Raw genomic sequence first — 21,424 nt, 5'->3', positions numbered from 1 at the left:
CAGAATCAGCTAGGTTAGAAATGGCCTCATCAAGTCCTACTGCTGGTTGCCTGGGAGAAGAGATGGACCCTCACCTGGCTACAACCTCCTTTCAGCTCTGGGCCTTGAACCAGAGCAGCAAATCCTTCCTCTCTCTCCCAACCACCCTGGAAACACCCTCTTTCCCTGCTCCTGGGTACTCAATCTTTTAATTTAAAACGATCAAGCCTGAAGAATTCAGTGGGAGAAGTAGCCAAGTTCAGCCCAGAGAGAGAGAGAGAGAAGTGACATTTCCCTTTGCAAGAGCCAACCAGAACCAACCCTGTGTCATCGGGGGGGGGGGGGGGGGGGGGGTCTGAGCTGATGTTTCAGGTGCTCCATGTACTCTGGCCTCTCTTTCCATTGTGCAGCCACTGTCACCGCTTTCTCAGGCAGGTCAGGTTCCTCCTAGTCCTACTCCAAAGGCAGAGGGTAAAACCCGAGTAAGCACAGCTGTGACACAACAGAAAGCAGCAGAGTCTCCCCTGGCACAAGCATTCACGCACCTTTAAACTCAGACTTGGGTCTCAGAAGTTTATTAGTTGTCAAGATCTTTGCTGGTTATGGGAGAAACATTAAGCTCACGAGTGTCTCCCCACGCTGGTGCCACCACCCCTCCACGCTACACACCAGGACTGGCCCCGCTGCCCTTGGCAGGGTCCGACTGTCATTTAATATCGGTGTTAGTCCCGCTGTGGTGTGAGAGCAGGGACACCGTCCCCTTGGGTCCCTCCCTGTGAGCTGGGGTGCTGCTGTTCTGTTTTTCAGAGCAGAATCTCCTATTACAGCAAGAGCTGACTAGTGTCAACTTTGAACCACCAAACAGGCAACGGGGCAGGTGCAGAAGGTGCTGCTGCAATAGCTTTGCCTGCAATCCCGGCACCTGCTGCCTTACTGAGCACTGCAGGAAATAAAGGTGGGATGAAGAGGCCTTTGATGACTCACCCAAAGCCCCATCACAGCACTGCACCTTAGAACTCTGTCCTTCAGCAGAGAAGTGTCTCCCACCACAGCACTCGTTCCACCTCCAGCAGACACGGTGGCAAATCTAGTCCCTGCTGGGCGGAACCACGATGTTAGGATGAAGGGCAGAGCCACGCCCAATGAGTCCCAGGGGAAGAGACAGCCCAGAGGAGCCCAGCAGCAGCCACAGGTCAGCAAGATCAACACTTTGACCAGAATTCCTGGTCACGGCAGCAAGAGGAATGGAGGCAGTGCATGTCTGTGACCAGAGGTGGATCCCATACCTCCTGGACACGGTGAACTGGGACGAGTGCCATGTGTGGGCTGGCAGCATGAGAGGCAAATCCCAACCACCCAGAGCAGCACAGTGCAGTCAAACAATCCCTTCCCTCCCTCTCCCCAAAGAGCAGCCTCTGGTTTTATCCCCCAGAAGCTTTTACCTGGTAAAATATACAGGCCATAGCTCAGGATTCTGATCCAGCAAGTGTGCAAAGCATTGTCCTTGCCCTTCCCAAACAGGATGAGCAGGATTTAAACTCTCAAAGTATTAACGAACTATCACTTCTTATTCAATATGAACATACCAGTCAGGTTTGAACTGGATCAAAAGCCAGCACAAGGTTTTCCTTCCCCACCTTGCATCCAGTTGTAGCTCAAACCACATTCAGTTCTCATCCAGCTGCTGGTAGCACCACAATCGGACACTTCCAAACTGCATTTCTTTGTGCTTAAACTAATTAAAGGTGGGAAGTGGCCACAGCCACCCTGAACATGCAGGACTGACACATCGAACAAGGCCACAGACAACCACTCAGTTCCCCAGAAATCAGAATAAGCTTCCCTAAAATAAAAAAAATTAAATATCAACAGATTAAAAACAGGTGTCAAAACTGCCATCGGCTAATTCCAAACAGTCAGCTGAGCTCCTGACTCGTCTTTGGCCTGCCTGTTGTTTGGAGGATGAGAGACAGGGAACATTTTCCAAGAACATACAAAACAAGTATGTACAGATCTATTCAAAACGCAGGAAATCAGGTCTGAAGTGGTTCCGGGTTACTCTTGTCTCACACCTTCTTGAAATAAATGTGGGTAATTGGAGAAGTCATTTGTCTATTCTCTGCTTCCACCTTTCCACAGCATAACTGCCACCAGAGCCATCCCACTGGAGGACCCTGCTGCAGGCTGTCAGACTCCCCTCCCTCCTCAGAAGTTTGGCAAAGATTAAAATAATTTAAAGAGAATAAACTGGCTTTTTGCTTCAGCCAGTAAGTCTTTAATTAAAAAAAAAAGGAATTAATAACCTGCCAGGATGTGTTCACACACACCTGGAATGGACTGTCCCAGGCAAACAGCATTGCCAAAGGTCGCAGTTTGATGGTTTTAAGCAAAACCAGCAGCAGAGACTTGTATGACACTCAGACCTAAAGAGGTGAAGTGCAGTTGCTCCTGCGTCTGCCTTGTGCTGCGACACCAGCCAGAGACAAAGGCACAGCAGCTGCGTCTCCTCCTGGGCTCTCCCCTGTGACAGTCCGAGCTCAGAGGGTTCACAAAGGTTCTCTCCCACCAGCTGCCTCTACCAGTGCCTCGAGTCCACCAGCTCCGGGCGGAGGCTCAGCTTCTTCAGCGTCTCGTACCCCACTACGATGACGATGGTGGAAGGAGTGGCTGAGATGATGCGGGCGGAGAGGCCTTTAGTCAGCCCCCAGGGACCTTCCTCTGCAATGAGCTGTTTGAAGGTGAGGATGATGGAGCTCTTGCCTTCCACCTGCAATGCCAGAACAGACATTCACAGAGCTGCCAGACTACACGCTGGGGCTCTGCTGCAACTGAAGACTCTGGAGACTACAGATCTGCCATTCCAACAACCTTTCCAAAGGGAAAGCCCATAGAGCAGGCCAGGCCAGCCCTGCCAGCCCCACTCCCTGGGATGCTCCTGCTATCACTGAGAGCTAATTAAGTGGGTGATACCCAGGATGAAAGGCCCAGGGAGAGCAGAGGAGCAGCTCACCTGAAACCACAGAGATCAGAGAGCCAAGGCCAAGCCCCACCCCACAGACATGCCAGGCAGGCTGAGCTCTTACCTGGACCCGAGCCCTGACCACGTCCATGGGGTTGGTGAGTGTGGAAGCTGTTGCAGCTGCAAGCGGCCCCGATATTGCCTGCAGGAGGAGGTGGGGACAGTCTTTAGGAGTCAAGCTTGAAAGCTGCTCTGGGAACAGGAGAGAGAGGAAAGTTTCAGACTTTCAGTGGCTGCTTATCAGTTCTTTAACTCCACTCCCTAATTCCAACTGGTTTGCAGTGGGTAGAATCCTGATTTACAGCCTGACATCTCCTCCCATGGAATCTCCAAGCGGTGCTTGCTTCCTACAACAATCAGAAAGCCAGCACAGTGCAGGGAGCAAGACTCATCACCTAGGTAGCCATGGGACACTCCCAGTGCTCCGTCCCACAGTGTCCCATCAGCTCCCACACTGGCTCTCAGGCCTATGGGGCAAACCAGTCAGAATGAGCTTCCATGTTCCCAAAACAGGGTATGGAAACACCTATCCCCTTTAGAAGGTGGGGGAAGCCTTTAGACAAGGTTCTATTGGAAGGTGTCTGCAAAGATTCACACAGGAAGCTGTCACCACCAAGCACACTGTCCAGGAGACATCCCTAGTATTCCACTGTGAAACCCTAAGGAGAAAAGCACCATGTAGTGCTCATTCCAGATATCCTCACTCTGCTCCTGCTGCTGGGCCAATGGGATTTGAATCTCTCACACCTGTATTGCTGAAGTTGTACAGAAGACAGTCCAAAAGCCCCGTTATTTTTTGATAATGTGGAGGCTTGTGCCTGTCTGACAGGAGGGAAGGAAGCGGCTCTTTGACCTGGAACAACGACTGGAATCGGGACCAGCAGCGCACTTTGAGCCCAAGGAGGGTTCAGTGACCCCTGGTGCTGCTCCATCCAGGGACACAGGATTGGGAAATGTAGCCAAAGCAGAGGCTCATTGACAGCTGGGGCTTTCATTTCCCAACATCTTGATGTCCACTGAGAAGACCAGGGAAGAGCAAACACCTGCCAGCAGAGAGCTCCAGTCTCTCCATATCAACTGCCCTCCTTTGAGGTCTTTTGGCATGACAATCTTACAATTAATATAGTGGATTTTGGTCTTATAAATTGTTGATGTGGAGAGCGAAGGGAGTGCTCCCCACAAAGTTCAGACTGGACCAACGTCCTAAGCTGCCACCGCCTTTTAAATGCAGCAGGGATGTGGAACCAAAGCTCCCTGTAGCTACCATAACTCTGGAAAGCAAATGTGATGTTCAAGACGCCTGGATTTTGAAGAACAGGTGATCTCCAAGATAAAATTTAAGCCCAGTACAGCAGAACCTAAGCTACTCATTACCATCACTTTTGGGCAGAAATTAGGTAAATACAAGCCTAAAAACCACAGCAGCAAAGCTGCACTGCAGAAATCTAAAGGATCATCACAGGGGGAAATAACCCTTAGCTGGCCAATACCTTTAGTCTTTGGGAACACCCTAAGGAGTACTATGGCTGAGCCACAGAAAGAGAACATTCTACTAAGTGTAGTTTTTCATCACAAGACTTGGTGCCGGTTTTAAAGCTACACAAACTGAAGCAAGACCTGACAGACACAAACCCACAGAAGACTTCGCCTTTGTCTCTGCCTGTTGTTTGCCTTTGCCATGAGACTTGGGGCTCTCAAAGGCCTTTTGCCACTTATGAGATCCCTGATTCCCTGTGAACTGAAAAATGGATTATACTTACACGGTGGCTCCAAAACTCTGCCCAACAACAAATAAGGGCCTTCCTCATTTGCAGGAAGCATTATTTGGGATTGGGGGTAGAGAAAGTTAAAGCAGACACATCAAGCCCCTCTCGCCTAGAGCTATCCAGCTTCAAGTCATCTGGCGCTCACACCCCTCATCTTTATCTCTGCATTGAAACACTGCTGCTCTGTTAAACTTCCACCCAACACCTGGAGAATTTCTTCACACCAGATATAGTTCTCTCTGTTTCATGACAGGTTCTGCTCCCACCCCAAGAGAGAGAAAGCAAATTATGCTGGATTCAGGGTGTCAGAGTTGATCTGAGGGGCTTTTGGGTTGCTTGGGATAAGATACATTACAAGCTTCCTTTCACTTACCAGCATAGAAGTGGTAGAAGGGCCACCAGACTGCACTGTTGGGAATATAAGTGAGCAGCGAGGCCACGTAGCCTCTGTAGAAGCCTCTAAAACCATCGGCCTTGAAAATCTGTACAATGATGTTCTTGGTTTGACCAAAGACCAGAAGCCGTTTACCATCGTGGCTCTGCACCTTGAACCTGCCCATGCTTTCCCCTTTCCTCTGCATCATGAGGTGCTGGGAGACAACATCGATGGGCACTGTGATGCTCTGGGCCACCAGGGAGGCTGAGCCGCCGGCCACCAGCGACTTCACAGCATTGTTGTTGTTGTAGCGTGATACGTACTTCCGAGTGAGCTCGTATGTTGTCACATAGCACTGCCCCGAGATCAGCGTGAAGGTGTTCACCAAAAAGCCACGGTAGAGCCCGGCCGTCCCTTCTGTCCGCAGGATTTTCACAAAGGCATCAAAAGTCCCGTTGTAGAGGCTCTTGCCCTTCTGAACCTGCAGCCGCGTCCGGATGAGTGTGAAGGGGTAAACGCTCACCCGGATCATCATAGTCATGCAAATCCCAAACACGTAGAATTTCCTCTTGTCCAGGTGCTCCCACTCAATGATGGGGATGTTGCGTTTGTCCTCCATGGCTCCTCGGGGTGTGGGAGGAGAGGTCCAGATCTCCCTCAAAGGTAAAGAGCAGATCCAGGCCTAGCCCTCCGGCCTTGACTGACCAGATGGGAAGTGCCAGCACCTGAAATGAGAGACACCTTGGGTAGAGGACGAAGCCCCCGTTTGCTACAGCTGCCCACATCACCTCAGACTGTGCTGACTGTCCTCAAGCACACAACGAGCCCTCACACAGCACTGTGCCAGCAGAGCAGAGGGACTGTAACCTCGGGAGGCAGGACCCTACCACGTGGCTGGTGGTGACACCTTCTCATGTGGCTCCAGCAGCAGCTCGCACACGTAGCAGCTCCCACCACAGCCCACATTGCTCTGTGGCAAAGCAAAGCTCCCAGGCTTTGGGAAGCAGGTTGAGAGCCAGGGGATGAGCACCACTCCAGCAGCACACTTACCTGTCAACGGACACACAGGATCACGGATTGCCAACCAAAGCAGCTTCTCCCCAGTCATTCCGGGTCTGTGATGCTCCCAGCTGTCAGGACGTCATTTCAGTTCCAGGCTCTGTACAAAGAAGGAAGTGACAAGTTTCGGTTTGTGTTCCCAGATTCCCTGCACAAATCAGATACGTTTCTTTGGGCATTTCCATTCTGATCTTCCTAAAGCTGGAGGATGATGCAAGCCAGGGAAGGGGGATGAGAAAGTTGTGAAAAGAGGAACAACAGCAGGAAAACAAGGCCAATGCAAGGAGCCATGTAGAGTCTCCATGTTGATGACCAATACTCTGAAAAGAAAGGGTTAAATCACAGCCTAGGCTCTCTCTGTTGAGCTGCTTGTCAGCTACAGAGCAAAGTTCATCCTCCCTTCCAACACTGCTCCTGGTCTGATTCCCCCCCCCAGACTGCCCCCCTTCCACCACTGGCCATGCTCAGAGTGCCAGAGGCAGGGGGAGGAGGAGGGAGGTGCTGGCTCAGCCTGCTCCAGAAGACCCTTCCCCTCAGGAAGCCCCTAATTCTCTGGGAACCCCCACACAGGGCCAGGCAGAAAGAGAAGGGCAGCTCAGAGAGTCACGCAACACGACAGTGATCGTTTCGCTGCCTGCAAGGGCTTTGTTTCCACATCAAAAAAGGCGCCTTGGGGTGTTAGGGAGTAACAGATCACTAAACTTTGCAGAAGGGTTTGACTACAGCTGGATCATAGCTTACATTCCAGGTGCTGGCAAATGGGGTTTTGCCTGTGTGCCCAGGCACGACCTGAGCTGTCAGAAAGCAGAACTGCAATAAGGAGTGGGAACTGGAATGAGGGGCCCACAACCTGACACCTAAAAGCAGATTGACCAAGTGAGAACTCAAAGGGAAGGGCAGTGACCACCACACAGTGCCTAAAGGGGCTCCAAGAGAAGCGGAAAGGGACTTTGGACAAGCTCTTGGGTGACAGGACAAGGAGGAATGGCTTCCCACTGCCATAGGGCAGGGTTACATGGGATATGGGGAAGAAATTCTTCCCTGTGAGGGTGGTGAGGCCCTGGCACAGGTTACCCAGAGAAGCTGTGGCTGCCTCATCCCTGGGAGTGTCCAAGGCCATGTTGGATGGGGCTTGAAGCAACCTGGTCTAGTGGAAGGTGTCCTGTGGGACAAGATGAGGTGTAAGGTTCCTTTGAACTCAAACCAGTCTGCGATTCTGTGAGAAATGTCTCCCCACTGCAGTCTCTGTGGAGAGCTCACAGGGTCCAGAGCCACTCGGTTAAAAAGGCAGTAACAAAACAACTGGAAATTATTTACCTCTGGCACAGAGAGGAAACTACAGTTATGAAATTACAGCAGGGCAGGGGTGGATGTACCATTAACTGACCATTTCGTTGCCTGTCTGCCAAGAAAATATTTGCTGAACAGCAGCAAACAGCATTACAGGCTGCCACAGACAGGGCAGTTAAAAATACCTAAGGGCACCGGGTCCAACACTTTTACCAATGCAAGGAGAACTACTCAATTGCCTTGGCAGATAAGGCACAACAAACACCATGGCCTGGCTAAAACAAAGTCAGGATTGCTTTAATTACAATTACAGCATTACTGGGCTCACTAAGAGTGCCATGATTAATTCACAAAGCTTCCTGCCCAGGAATTATCTGCAAACAGAACCTATGAAAACAGGACTTGGTTCTTGTTAAGTAAGTTAAGTTAGTCTCACTAACTCAATATTTTATTAAAGAAAAAAATAAAGTCTGGTCAATGTAATTTCCTGGTGAAGCCTGAGGGTTTAGTCCATATTCCAAATTCCTCTGCCACCCAAGGACAGAAACAAGCTCCCCATGGGAAAGTGAAGGACTGCCTGCAAAAAACATTCTCATTGCTGCAATAAGGAAAACAAAATAATAATAATGAAGTATCCTTGATTTTTATGTAGTTCCATGTACTCTGGTGCTTTGGGTTTAGAATTTTAGCCATAACCCCTTGAGGAAATAGCTGCATTTTCTCTGGACTCATTACAAATAACTCCTCTCACCGGGGATCTGAATTAGAAAGACAAAGTCCTAGGGCCCATGGGCACTAAAAGCCCCTCCTGTGTGGAAGAGGGAAGGCATGCCGGCATCCCCAGGGATGACCAGCACAGCCACAATTCTTGTTCTGCCAACACGAAAGTTTCTCTCAGAGCATTTAATTCTTACAGAAATTTAGACCAGGGCCTTGCTCAGGGCAGGGATCCAGGGATCCCGTCACATCCATTCAACAACTCTTGGATGATCTTTCAAGTAAATTCTCCCAAGAACTCACCTGCTCTCCAAACCAAAGCACCAGTGCACCAGGTTCCCTCCCAGCTCCCACAGCCAATTCTGCACTTCACCTCTGGAACAGTCCAGACTACCCCTCACTGGTCCCTTCTCACCCTGCACAGAACAGCATTTCTTGAACTTCTGCCTGGAAATCCAAGCAGGGGATACCCAGCAGGCTGTCCCCTGCCCTCTGGTTAGTCTGGGCACAGCCTCAGCCTCCTGAACACAGAACTCAATTTAGCACAATGCTCCAGTTAAGGTCCTTTTAAACGTTGCCCTGTCAGTCCAGTCCCCAAAACTGCTCTGGCTGCAGCTGAAGCTAAAGATGATTCCCTGGCAAACAGAAACAGGGCTTTTGTGTCCCCTGGCCAGGGCTGTGTCCTGCCCAGCATGTTAATGCCTCAGCACCCCCTGGGAACCATCCGGAGCGAGCCCCAGCTGCTCACCAGGGTTGCCTGTGGAGATGCTCCCAAGCGGGAAAGCACGAGATCCACAATCCCACTGCGAGGCTCCAATCCGGAGCCCTTTCCCTGTGCCATGACACCAGCCCCAGTTGGCAGCTCCCCTGGCAAAGTCCTTAAGCGTTCACTTCTTAAATTCACCCCGGGGTGGGAGCAGTGACAAAGCCGAGGAGGGGGCGGTGTTCTGAATACAAACCCGGGGGGAGCTCTGGATACAAACCCGGGGGGGGGAGCTGTGGATATAAACCCCGGGGGGGAATTCTGGATACAAACCTGGGGGGAAGAAAGGATCCGGCCCCGGCCTCGCCGAGAACCCGCAGCCTCCCGGAGCAGCTGTCGCTCAGTAACCGCTGCGGCACAGACACTTCCTTCTCCAGCACCCCCAGCTCTGCACTCAGGAGTCCCCCCCCCCCGCTCCTACCCCCCGGGCGAAGGCCCCAGCGCTGGTCCTTCGTCTACAAAAGCTCGGCCGTGCGAACAGGAGCAGAGCTGGGCCTGGGGACCCGCTCAAGGTCACTGCGCGGGCCACACTCGTCCCCAGCCCCGTGTCCCGGGAGTGTCCTCGCCTGGCCCTGGGGCGGCTTCGCTCCCGCAGCCCCGGGGGGGTCCAGCCACTGCCCCGGGGGGTTCCAGCCCCTGTCCCGGGGCTCCTCCAAAGTCGAGGGGGTCCCGCAGTACCCGGTCCCCTCCCACACCACCGGCGCCCCCCCGGTGTCCCTCTGCCCCCCCGTTCCTCATCTGCAGCTCCGTCGTCCCTCCCCACAGCTCCCCCACACCCCCTCGGGGCCTCGCTCAGCCGCCGCCGCCGCCACCACCCACGCCGGCCCCGCACCGGGCAGAGCCACCACGGTCAGACGGCTCTCCCCGGTTCCGCAGGCCCGGCCCCACCGCCCCCTCACCTTCGGCAGCGGGCGGGACCCCCCGCTCGACCGCCAGCACGGCTCGCTCCGGCCTCGTCGCCCCATGGCCGCCCTCCGGCCGGAAGTCACCGGTGGCGTCAGCGCCCGGGCGCCGCCGCCATCTTGGGCAAGGGCTGAGGCCGCGCCGGAAGTGCCATGTCCCGCGCCCGCAGTAAAGATGGCGGCACCGCCCCAGGAGGTGGGAGGGGTGCGCAGGGAGGGGACGCGCGCGCCTTAAAGGGACCGCGCCCAATTCACTGCTCTTAAAGGGCCAGCGCCTGTCAGCCTGCTGCGCGTGGGGCTTGTGCTTCCTGGGGGGAATTCTGGAAGGGCCGGAGGCACGGCGGCAACAGGGGACAACAGCAGGGATGCACGCAAAGGGAGGGAGCCGTGGGCGGGTGTAAGAGAGCCCTCCCTCCCCATCCTCATGTCGTCGCCCCACATTTCACCCCTTATTTCACATGCCCACCTCGCACACCTGCACACGCATCCCACATGCTCTGCACACGCATGTGCACATGTGTGCATGTGTGTCACGCCCTGCACGTGCCTGAGCTGCACGTGAACACGTGTCCCCCTCACGCACCCACGTCTTGCCCTCAAACACGCCTTGCACATCCCCCCACGTTGCCCGAAAGGCCTGGGCTGGCGCTGCCCCCGGCGCTCCTCCCTCCCCAGACCCAGCAGTGCCATGCGTTGAGTTTTCCTTTTTTAATAAAAAAAGCAAAGGGCAGGAAGATTTACAGCTGGTTTGGCTTAGAAAGGGCGGATCAAAGGCGTTGGAAATGGGGGGGCAGCTGGGGAGGACTGAGGGGGCTCCACCGCCCCAGGGCCATGCAGTGTCCGGGAAGGGGGTCTGGCAGTGCAGGGTGGGTGCCCGTGGGGTCGGCCCATGGAGCCTGGCAGGCTCAGCCTTCCCTGTGTTGAGGTTTTAATGGATCCTGGGGGTATTTCCCTGGGTGACACCAGTGACAGCATCCACCATGTCCATCCATCCATTCCCACCCCACATCCTGGCCCCACAGCCACGTTCCTTCTCTGTGCCACGTCCTTTCCCTGTCCTCCTGACCTGCCCTTGCCCCCTGCCCTCTCCCTATCCCACCTCCTTGCCCCATCCTGCCCCCGCTGCTCCTAGGGCCCACCCCACCCCCTGCCCCAGCATGTCACCTTATGCTAAAACACGTGTATTAAATAAAAAAAACAAAACCAAAAAAAACCCAACCCAAACCAAAACAAGCCCCCACTCCCCCCCCCAAAAAAAATCGAAACCCCTTCACATTCACATCCCCTCCCTCCCACCCTCCCCAGGGTGTCCCCTGACAGTGTCACGCCGTGTTCTGCCCCGGCACGTGGAGCCGGTTGTTGTCCACGTCGATGTCCCCATCGAGTTGGAGGCAGCAAGCGTGGGAGCCTTCATCCTCCTCCTCAGTGGCGGCTCCGGGCGCCGGGGGCTCTCCGGTGCCCCCGTTGAGGGGCACCTTCTCCCGGTGGCGGGACGGGGGGCTGTGGGGAGCGCTGCAGCCCCGCACCTTGCTGCGGGCCTTGAGCTGGTCGCGGTAGGCGAGCAGGGCCAGGCAGGCAGCCGCGGTCACTGTCACCACCAGCAGCACCGTCACCGTCACAAACTGCGACCAGTACGACACGGGGGTGCCAATGGCCGAGGACCCCCAGGCCAGCTCCTCCTCATCCAGCCCATCCCCCAGGGCCACCTCGGCAGAGCCTTTGAGCTGATAGTGAGCCACGGTCCAGGTGTAGCCATTCTCCATGGCCTGGCACTTGTAGATGCCGGCTGTCCCTGGTTGCACGATGACCACCAGCGTGTGGTCAGGCAGCTGCATCGTGTTCTCCTGGGCACTGCTGGGCTGCTGCCAGCTGTAGGTGGCCAGTGCAGAGTGGCAGGGGCACAACAGGTGGACGATGGTGTTTGGCTGGGGGTTGAGCACTGCGGGTGTTGAGAGTGGGGTGAGGCAGAGCACCCTGTGTGACCCATACCACCCCATGGGCCCCATACCACCCTGTGTGCCCCATCCCACCCCATGGGCCCAATCCCACTCTCTGTGCTCCATCCTGCTCCATGTGCCCCATCCCGCTCCACGTGCCCCATCCCACCCATGCCACCCATCCCACTCTGTGTGATCCATTCCATCCCATGTGCCCCATCCCATTCTGTGTGCCCCATCCCAACCCATGCGCCCCACCCTACCACGCTCCCATACTCAACCCTGTATGGTGGGATCCTCTGGTGGCCCCCAGGCCCGGGGCATGGCCACGCTCCTCCCACGGTGGCATGTGGTGGCTGGGCTCCCCGTCTCGATGTCCTGCAGCCACATGCTCCTGCAGCCGGGAGAGCGGGGTCAGCACCCCAGTCCCCTCTGCATCCCCCTTCCCATCCTCATCCTGGTGCTCACCTGTCCTCAGTGGCCATGTGGGTGGGCTGGCAGGAGCCCTCGGGGCTATGCCAGGCGCAGTAGGGGTCCCGTGCCAGCACACACTCGGCGCAGCTCCGGTGCAGGCTGCAGTTGGCCAGTGGGACCTGGAGGACACCTCTGGAGTAGCCCACATAGAGGGTGCCCTGTGGAGAGAGAGGTGTGTGGCTGAGTCACCCCCCAGCCCCCACGCCAGGGTTGGGGTGGCTGTTGGGTGGTCCCATTTCTTACCTTCCCTGGGGCCAGCAGCAGGTTCTTCACTGGCTCCGGCGTCCGGAAGAGCTCAATGCTCTCCACGATGTGGGGACCCTCGGGCAGCTCCACTGCCTTGTGCAGGAGACCCTTCGCTGCGGGGCACAGGGGACATCACCAGGGCTTTGGAGCCAAGGAAAGGGTCAAAGGGGTGGCCCTGTGTGCACCCCCCCATAAACCCACCTGTGGCCAGGAACAGGACGCGGTAGGTGGTCCCTGAGATGCCACGAGTCTCATCCACTGCGATGCGCGTGTAGGTGACATCTGACTTCACCAGGAGTGGCCTCCCCTGGATGGGTGACACCTTCTCATCCATCAGGAAATGGTCTTTCATGAAGGTGAGGGCTTTGTCTGAGGAGGGAGCCACGGAGCACTGCAGGGAGAGAGGGGTCAGTGCTCTGAAACTGAGGGGAAACTGAGGCACAGGGAGGGGAGGGTGTGCTGTGTCACAGCGCTGCCCTGTGCCAGCATCCTGCTTGCAGTGCGAGCACACTGGGCAAATTGTGACACACAAACCCCTTCCCTTGGGAACCAGCATTGTCCCTGGGAGGGTCGAGTCCCCCAAGGTGGGCAGCACTCACACTGCCAGGCCGGGGGCTCATGTCAGGGCCACTGTAGACAGTCCAACGGGAGCTCTCCTTGTTCAGCTCCTTGTACTTGCCCTCGAAGACCTTCTCCAGATCCTTCTGGCTGTAGGCACAGATGGCGGCGCTGCCCGCCCTGCCTGCCTGCCTGTGGGGACATCCAGGTGGGCACCAGAAGGCTGCAGGACCCCAGGCACCCGTCACACCCCTGGGCACTCACCACTGCGAGGTGAAGACGGCGTAGAAGTCGGCGCTGCCACCACGGCGGGGCAGGACAAAGGCATGGTGGATGACGTTGAAGGGGAAGTGGCCGGGCTGGGAGCACACGAGCTGTGCCTTCAGGAACGTCGTCCACTTCTTCTGCAACACCTTGTCCCCCCCCACATCGCTCTGTGGGAGTCAGAGGGTGCTCAGGAACAGGAGCTGGATACCCCCATTTATCCCCTGTCGTTGTCCCCCATCATCATGCCCTGTCTTCATGCCTTGTCATCATCCCCCATCACTGTACCCTCCATGGTTCCTCCATCTTTATGATCCCCCATCATCATCCCCTGTCATCGTCCCCCATCATCGTCCAACTATTGTCCCTCATCATCATCATCTCCATCATTGTCCATGTCATTGTCCCCTGTCATCACGCCCCATCATTTTGCCCCCATCGTTCCCCACCATCACCCCTCATCATTGTCCCCTGTCATTTTCCCTCATCATCATCATCTTCCCCCATCTCTGTACCCTCATCATCCCCTGTCGTCATCCCCTGCCATCGTCCCCTGCCATCACCCCTGCACCTACCTTGCAGACACGGGCCACCCGCGGCACCAGGAGCCGCTCGAAGAAGTCGAACTCTTCGGCTGTCTCCTCAAAGAAGAAGTAGACCTTGTCGTCCCCAGGGATGCTGAAGGAGGCCACGAAGGCAGCGTCATCTACAGGCATAGCCAGGGCAGGTGGGTGAGGAGCTGGAGTCGAGGGGGCTGCAGGCACCCCCGGCACAGGTGTGTCCTTCCCAGGACTGACCCTCTGCTCACCCGAGAGCCAGCGCAGGAAGGCATCTGTCTTGAGCAGGGTGCGGGTGCCCAGCGAGCGGGAGATGATGGGCTCATTGCCCTGGAAGTTGTTCATGGTGCCAGTGTAGAGCTCTCCATCTGCTTGGGGACAGGGCAGAGGGGTGAGCCATGTGGGGACACTGTCACCCTCCGCTCCATCCCAGGGGTGTGCCCACCCGTGGGGCCACTGGCCCCGTACTCACCCACCAGCAGGGCCGTGTAGTTGTGCTGGGGGTCAAAGGGGCACTGGCCCTTCCCATCCAGGAAGGGTTGTCCTCTGCCGCTGGACACCAATGTGAAGTTCTCCAGGTGCTGTGGGAAGGGGAGAAAAATCAGCCAAAGGAGCGAAAACAACCCCAAATCTGCAGGGAATGGATGTGGAATCCCTTGCAGACATGGGGTGGCCTGTGTCTTCAAGGTGGGTGCAGGGATGATGACAGGGGACGACGGGGGGTACCCAGCTCCTGTCACCTTTCCCCACTTTCCTGTTGGGGAGTGATGGTCCCCATCACGTCCTCAGCCAGGGGGAAACTGAGGCAGGGACAGGGAGCCTGGGGTCACCTGAGGGGACCAGAACCCAAAATCAGAGTTTCCCTGCCAGGGGAAGAGTCACTGGCAGCTGAGTGAGAATCACTGGGCGCTCCTTTATGGAATACAAAGATGCCCCTTGTAGGGGGACACCCAGCACTCCCCATCCCAGGGACACCTCGTGATGTAATTCACTCCTGGGGCTGTATTTTGTGGGTCCTCAACAAACACAACCTGCCCAGAGACCCCCCCAGGCCCTGTCCTGGGAGGGACACTCACAATGTAGGTGCATGCAGGGCTGAAGGCATAAGTCCCACAGACGTAGAGGTGGGTCTGGTTCAGGGCCACCAGGACTCGGATGAAGTTGAAGCACTCGGTCTGGGGGGGAAGAGCAAAGTGGGGGGCTGAGCACCCCGGCAGCTCTGTGGGACCCCCTGAGCCCCCACAGAGCCATCTCACCTCTTGGCTCTTCTTCTTAAAAGCACACTCAGAGGTTTTCTCAGCCGTGGGTCCCCACATTATCTGCAAAGGGAATGGAAATGGTCCTGGGCTGTTGAGCCCAGCCCCAGTAGGGGAACTGAGGGAGGAGGGAAACCCCTCCGCTTCCCCGAAAGTGACGGCTGCTCACCGAGGCTCTTGCACGGATGCTGCCGGGGCTGACAGTGAGGGCCAGCACCCGGTCACGTGCCCCCACATACAGCTCCCCCTCACTCTCATCCAGGAGGAAAATGTCATAGTGCGAGACGTTGTCCTGGCTGAAGTGGGTGAGGGTCCGCCGTGGGTCCTCTGGCAAGAACAAAGGGGGTGACGGGGGCCAGGGGACACACACACCTCCCACGCCCACCATCACCCCCGGGCGGATGTGGTAGCAGCTGCCACCATGGCTTGTGTCACCTCTAATGCAGGAAATGGGGTGCAGTGCTTGCCCCGCAGCTCCCACATCACAGTCTCCACTTCCCACATCCAGGTCCCCACCTCCCCCTGCCTTCTCCAGGTCCTGCTGCAAGAGCTGGATGTCTCAGACCCCAGAAATGGGGTGCATTTTCCCCCAGGCTGTGCCTGTGATGCTTTGGGGCCAAGGCCAAGGGCAGTGCTCCATTTGGGGGATGCACTGCCCTGGGATGCCAGCCTGGGCAGGGGTCACAAGCCCCCTGGGTGCCCCCAGACACAGACAGGGACTGCAGCTTCTTATTTGCCCCCACCAGGCACCAAAATGGGAGGGATTTTGTAATTCTGATCATGGCTGTGTGAGAAATGGGAAGTGACAGCTGGAAGGGCACAGCCCTGCCATGGGGCACAGACCCTCCTGCTGCCCAACCATCACCCCACAGCCCCCCAAACCCCTACTTTGCCACCTGCCTTTCAGCTGGACACACTGTGCCTTGTCCCTTTTCCTCTCCTAAGGGTGACCCTGAGCAGACCCTCAGTGCCAAGTGAGTGACAAAATGGCTCTGCTGGGTCTGGCACCCTGGGGTGAGTCCCCAGCTCCCCCTCCCACAGTTGCTGGAGTGCCAACCATCCTAATCAGATCCCCTCACCCACTGCATCACCTGTGGCCACTGGCACAGTCCCCAGCCCCACATGGGGGTGAGGAGAGGGGTGATGAGGCTGTGATGGGGAGCAGCCCACAGCTCCTGATTCTGGATACTCAACCCTGCGGATGGACACTCCCCCAGGCCAGTGCTGTGTGTCCCCCCCTCCCCAGCTGTCCCAGCCCTTCCCAGCCCTCCCCCTCCTCCCCGGTGTCCTACTCACCGCTGGGGAAGGTGATGCGGGGCAGGGGCTCGGTGCAGAGCATGGCAGCCGGCACCACCACCCCGCAGAGTAGGCGGAGGGCGGCGGGCATGGCGGGGGGCGGCAGGGATGTGCCCCGAGAGGGTCCCAGCACCATCCCTGTGGGGAGGGAGAGGGTGAGGGCACGCGCTGCTGGGCTGCGTGGCGCCTCAAACCAGCGGAAACAAGACGGGGAAGCAGCACCCGGAACAGAGGGGGAGGATGAGGGGGCGCCTCAGTGCCTCGAGCCTCGTGTAGCCCCCCAGTACGGGTGAGAACTTCCCACTGCTGCACCAGTACAGTCAGAGATGTCCCCTTGCCCTATGGGGCTCCTGCACCAGGACCGCCCGCACAGGGGTGTCCAGATGCTCCAGCCTTTGCCCCTGCAGAGCCCCATGGTGCCCATCCCTGTCAGGGGTTCCTCTGTCCAGTTCCATCATCGGTCAGAGGATCCACAAAAAGGAGCGGGGAATACACGGGGTACCCCCCTGTTGCAGCTCTTTCTGCAGCTCGCAGCAGAAGCGATGGGGAAAGAGCTGCATCTCAAGAACCTCACAGCCCCCAGGACCCCTTGCTTATGGCCACTGTGTGCCCAGCGAGCAGTATTACCTCTCCGGTGGGCGCCAGCAGAGCCGCTCACCTCCACCCCTGGAGCACCGGCGCCCGGCGGGAGCCTGAGCCCTGGGGGCTGCGGGCACAGGACCCCCGCGGGCCCATGCCCCGCGTCCAGCTGAAGTGTGGTCCTGCTGCCGGACCCCCAGCGCGGCTCGTGCTGGGCTCGCTGTAGCCCAGCCCAGCCCCGCGTGGCCCCGCCGGGACTGCGGGAACCTGAAAGTCCTGCTGGAAGAGGACGAGCCTCGGCAGGTTGGGGCAGCGGGTGCCTGCGCCCGCCTCCCTGGCCTCGCACCCCCACGGGGACGGCAGCGAAGCCTGGTGGAGGCAGCTGGGATGGGAACTCGGGGTGCTCTGCTCCTCCAGCTACGTGCCCAGTGGGTGGCAGGGGGTACATGGGGTGCCCAGATGCCTGGATTCACTTCATACTTTGGGAAAATCTTTGGAGTGAGAAAAATAATGGCATTTTTCCTGTGGGCTGTGAAGACCGACAGCGGGCCTGAGCATCACTCTGAAAAACAGCCCCCCAGGGCTGAGTATTGCTCCCCACAAACTGCCCCCTGGGGCCAAGCATCACCCCCACAAGTAGCCCCCCAGGGCCGAGCATTACCCCCATAAACAGCCCCACGGACCTGGAATCCATCGCCCCCACGAACAGCTGCATGGGGCTATTACCCCCACAAACAGCTTGCCACGCCTGAGCACTGCTCCCACAAACAATCCCTTGGGGCCAAGCATCACCCCCACAGACAGCCCCCCCAGGCCCAAGCATTTCCCCCACAAAGCTCCTGCAGCTGTCCCAGGAACCTGCCTCTCTGGGGTCTCTATCCTCCACTCCAAGCTGCGGGCAAGAAACCCACCAGAGCCAAATCCCTGGGGTCCCCTGAACAGCACAGGCACTGCAATGTCCCTCTCCAGCTGAGGCTGAGGAGCATCCTGTCCTGTTGGGGCCTCCTTACCTGCCTCCCCCGGTGCCCACACCGGCCCGCCGGGACACGGAGCCCCGGGAGGGCAGTGCTGTCCCCACCACCTTGCTTGGCTGGGACAGAAGCTCCTTGTGAGCACAGAAAGTAGGTTACTCTGCCCCGGATTTCCCACTTGGCGAAGGGCTGGCTGAGGGACGGGGCCGCACGGAGCCTTGGACCGGCCGCATTGTTTTGCCCTGGGCCAGAGCCATCGGGGCCGCAGAGGGGGAGGAGGGAGTGGGAAAGGGAGCAGAGGCTCCTCGGTAAGGCTGAAAGCTCGGGGAGGGGGCTGGGGGAAACACCCAGTGTTCTCCCAGTGTTCCCCAGCACAAGCCAGTGCTGACAGGATGTGAGGCAGGAGCAGCCTCAAGGCTGCTCTGTCAGACTGGGAAACCAAATCCCTTCATAGCCCTGTCCCTTCTCTTTTCTGGGTCCCCTGGCCACAGTGGTCTGGGGATGTCATGGGTGTTGTCATTACAGCCTCCCCGTATGGGATTTGGCACATGGGAGCAAGCGTCACCAAGGGCCTCTCAACACTGGGGTGGTTTAGTTTACCCCTCATGCTTATGGGCTGACCACGGCCGTGGCTCTGTGGATCTCAGCCCTGCTTGGATCTCTTCTTGGAGGATTCCCTGTAAGCCAGGGGCAGAGCCAGGCCCAGCCCATGTGCTCAGCGAGGTGAGCTGTGACAGTGTGGGGCAGCTGTGCAGCTGGTGGCACTGATCTCCTGGCTGCCCAGACCTTCCCAGTGCCTCAGTTTCTTACAGCAGGGTCCTCTCCTGCTGGTCTCCAATTCCCTGCCCATGTCACCTCCCAGGAGCATCCCTGTGGCATGGGGGCTGGTGCAGAGATGCTCCTAACACCCAGAAGGGGCTGGGACAGCTCAGCTTGGAGGAGGCTCCTTTGATCCACCCCCCTCCCAGACCTGGAGCAGGGTGTGTGTGTTTAGGGAGATGGAAAGCAAGGGAGGAGGAGGGGTGGACTAGAGACATGAGAAGATGAAAGGGAGGAATCTGGGGGGTGAGAGTGCAAGGGGAGATGGGAGAGGATTCATGGGGGGGGTGATACAAAGGGTGGGGAGAGCTGGGGAGGTGCAGGTTAGAGAGAGAAGGATGCACAGGAAGGAGCTGGGGGTAGAGGGGGTGTGAAGGGGTGCACAGGACCTGGGGGAGGCAGAGAGGGGAATGTAGAAGGGATGTGAGGGCAGAGTGCAGGGGAGTCCGGGGAGATGCGAGGGGGGGCGGGGGACTCTCTCCAGGGCCAGGATCTCAGCCCCTTTGTCGCTGTCTGGCAGCATCAGCCCTGGGGGTCCCTAAAGCCCAGCCCCTTTATGGCCACTGCCCCCGCCCCGCTCGGCCCCCAGCCCCTGCGGAGCCCCCCCTGACACTCCCGGCCGCCCCGGCCGCCCCCGGCCCCGGTCCCGGTGCGGAGGTACCGACCTGCGGCGGGCGGGCGGGAGCAGCATCCCCCGGCCCCGCATCCGGCTCACGTCGCCATGGCTACGGCAGTACCTCGGCCGGCCGCGGCCCCCCCGCGCCGACAGACCGACGGACACCCCGACAGACGGACACGGGACTGCACAGCTCGAGCCCGCCCCGCACCGACAGAGCGACGCACACCCCGACAGACGCACCCTACGCCCCGTGTGGGCAGGGTGGGTGCCCACCGGCACACGCGTGGGCACCCCCCTCACCACCCCACGCGCACCACTGACAACCTCATCCCCTCGAGGTGCAGGGACACGCCTCTGCCCCCACACGTGTCCCGTCCAACCCCTCTCCTGACACACTCCTGTGCCACCATAACAACATTCGGGCCCTTCACCCCAGTTTTGCTCTCTGCTATCGGTAACAAGTCCCTGCACCCCCATCTCAACACCTCCAGATCCACACCCCATCCCTGCGCCCCCATTTTTGCACCCCATGCCAGCACTCCGATATCCACATCCCGTCCCTGTAACCCCACCCTTGTCTCAGCTCCCCCATTCCCACTCACCCATCCCAGACAAGTGCTGCTGGCTCTGGCTTCCTGCACTACCTGCCTTTGGGGTGTCCCAGAAGGGGGTTGGGGGCACAGCAGTGGCACCAGGCCTCCAGTATGTCCCCCCCCAACAGCACCCACAAATTTTGGTTGATGACACTTTGCCCCTTGGAACTTCCCTTTCCAGGAAATCTGACCCTGCTGGTGCCAGCAGATCCCACTTCTGCTTTGGAACTTGCCCCCTTCTCCTTCCCAGAAGTGTGAGAGTGGGGTGCCCTGAGCCCCAAAAGAGGATCCTCAGCCCCCACTTCCTCCCTCTGCAGCCATTGTCCCGACACAACTCCGCAAGTGACTTTGCCCCCAGTCCCCACTGCACAAGCAGACACGAGGCACTGGGAGGTGCCAGTCTCTGCACAAGCTGGGGTGCAGTACCAGCACCCCCAAAAACAGCAAGCCTGGAACAGGCCCATCGATGGGAGTACCTGCCCTGCTGGGGCTGGGGAGCAGAGCCAAGTGCCCCCCCAGTGGCTCCCTGGTTCCCGTGGCGTTCGGGAGCCTTTCCCAGGGAACTGTAAGGAGCTTGTGCCTCGTGCCTGCCAGCACTGGAGGCTTATCTGGAGTCTGCTGTAGGGACCCCTCCCACCTCACGGCTGAGCCACAGGCCCCGAGCCCTCCCTGGTCCCCTCAGGGGGGTGGGGGTCCCACAACGTGCAGCACCTTGGGGTGCAGCCTCAGGGAGTGGCAGCAGGCACAAGCTCAAATCGTAACTCCCCTTTGGGATTAGTGGGGCAGCCTGACCTTAATCCCCCCGGGTACGCAGGGGCCTGGAGGGGCCGGCATGGGACTGGCGGGGCCCCCAGCACTTGCTTGGCCATGCCCCGGCTGGTAAACTGGTGGCTGCCAGACACTGGGGTCAGTCCCAGCTCTACCCCATCCCAGTGATTGCTCCAAGGCTCCCTGTGCTAGACTTTCCCCAAAAAACCTGGTGGTCCTCAGTGTGTACCCAAACCCGGGTGCTCCCACCCAACCACGCACCCCAGGGCACCTCTGCAGAGACTGTGACACTCAGTGCACAAGTGAGCAAGGCCAGGCCATGGCTCCTGCTCTGGGCTCCCATCTGCCTTCTGGCAGACTCTGGGAGAACCTGGAGCAGGGCTCAGCCCCATGGGACAGCAAGAGAAGCAGGAGAAACCCCACATCGACTCAGTGCTTTTGCTGGAATGGGGCTGGAGCTCTGTCACGGGCTCTGTCACAGTCCCCATAGGGGTGTGTGAGGTCTCTGTGGGCTGTACATGCTCCCCACGGGGCTGTGCAAGGTCCTTGTGGGGTATGTATGGTCCCCATGTGGCTCTGTAAGCTCCTCATAGTGTGTGTATCATCCCCATGGGGC

General features: G+C 58.1%; 2 protein-coding genes across 4 annotated transcripts; both read right to left on the bottom strand.

Annotated features, from left to right (window-relative positions):
* Positions 1-528: 528 nt before the first annotated feature.
* On the bottom strand, positions 529-9,992 carry SLC25A44 (solute carrier family 25 member 44). Its single transcript, XM_027742499.2, has 5 exons — positions 9,869-9,992; positions 6,191-6,299; positions 5,138-5,865; positions 3,063-3,190; positions 529-2,746 (listed from the first exon to the last, which is right to left on the bottom strand). The coding sequence occupies exons 3-5, from the start codon at positions 5,757-5,759 to the stop codon at positions 2,555-2,557; spliced, it is 942 nt and encodes a 313-aa protein (XP_027598300.1). The 5' UTR covers positions 5,760-5,865; positions 6,191-6,299; positions 9,869-9,992; the 3' UTR covers positions 529-2,554.
* Positions 9,993-11,147: 1,155 nt separating this feature from the next.
* On the bottom strand, positions 11,148-19,711 carry SEMA4A (semaphorin 4A). Of its 3 annotated transcripts, none has more exons than XM_027742475.2 (15): positions 19,494-19,711; positions 16,460-16,597; positions 15,333-15,490; positions 15,164-15,226; positions 14,984-15,082; positions 14,380-14,488; positions 14,159-14,275; positions 13,926-14,056; positions 13,351-13,520; positions 13,128-13,278; positions 12,730-12,919; positions 12,526-12,641; positions 12,277-12,440; positions 12,090-12,202; positions 11,148-11,810 (listed from the first exon to the last, which is right to left on the bottom strand). In XM_027742475.2, exons 2-15 carry the CDS (start codon positions 16,593-16,595, stop codon positions 11,194-11,196), a joined length of 2,334 nt encoding a protein of 777 aa, XP_027598276.1. In that variant the 5' UTR covers positions 16,596-16,597; positions 19,494-19,711; the 3' UTR covers positions 11,148-11,193. The 3 variants fall into 3 exon arrangements, with proteins under 3 accessions (XP_027598276.1, XP_027598277.1, XP_039241900.1); XM_027742476.2 differs by lacking the exon at positions 19,494-19,711 and adding an exon at positions 18,049-18,112; XM_039385966.1 differs by lacking the exon at positions 19,494-19,711 and adding an exon at positions 17,087-17,649.
* Positions 19,712-21,424: the final 1,713 nt, after the last annotated feature.

The sequence above is a fragment of the Pipra filicauda genome, unplaced genomic scaffold (assembly GCF_003945595.2).
Source record: "Pipra filicauda isolate LSUMZ 115617 unplaced genomic scaffold, ASM394559v2 scaffold453_size531900_pilon, whole genome shotgun sequence".
Lineage (NCBI taxonomy): Eukaryota > Metazoa > Chordata > Aves > Passeriformes > Pipridae > Pipra > Pipra filicauda.
The sequence above is the reverse complement of the archived record's forward strand: the minus strand, read 5'-3'. Positions and strand labels throughout refer to the sequence as shown.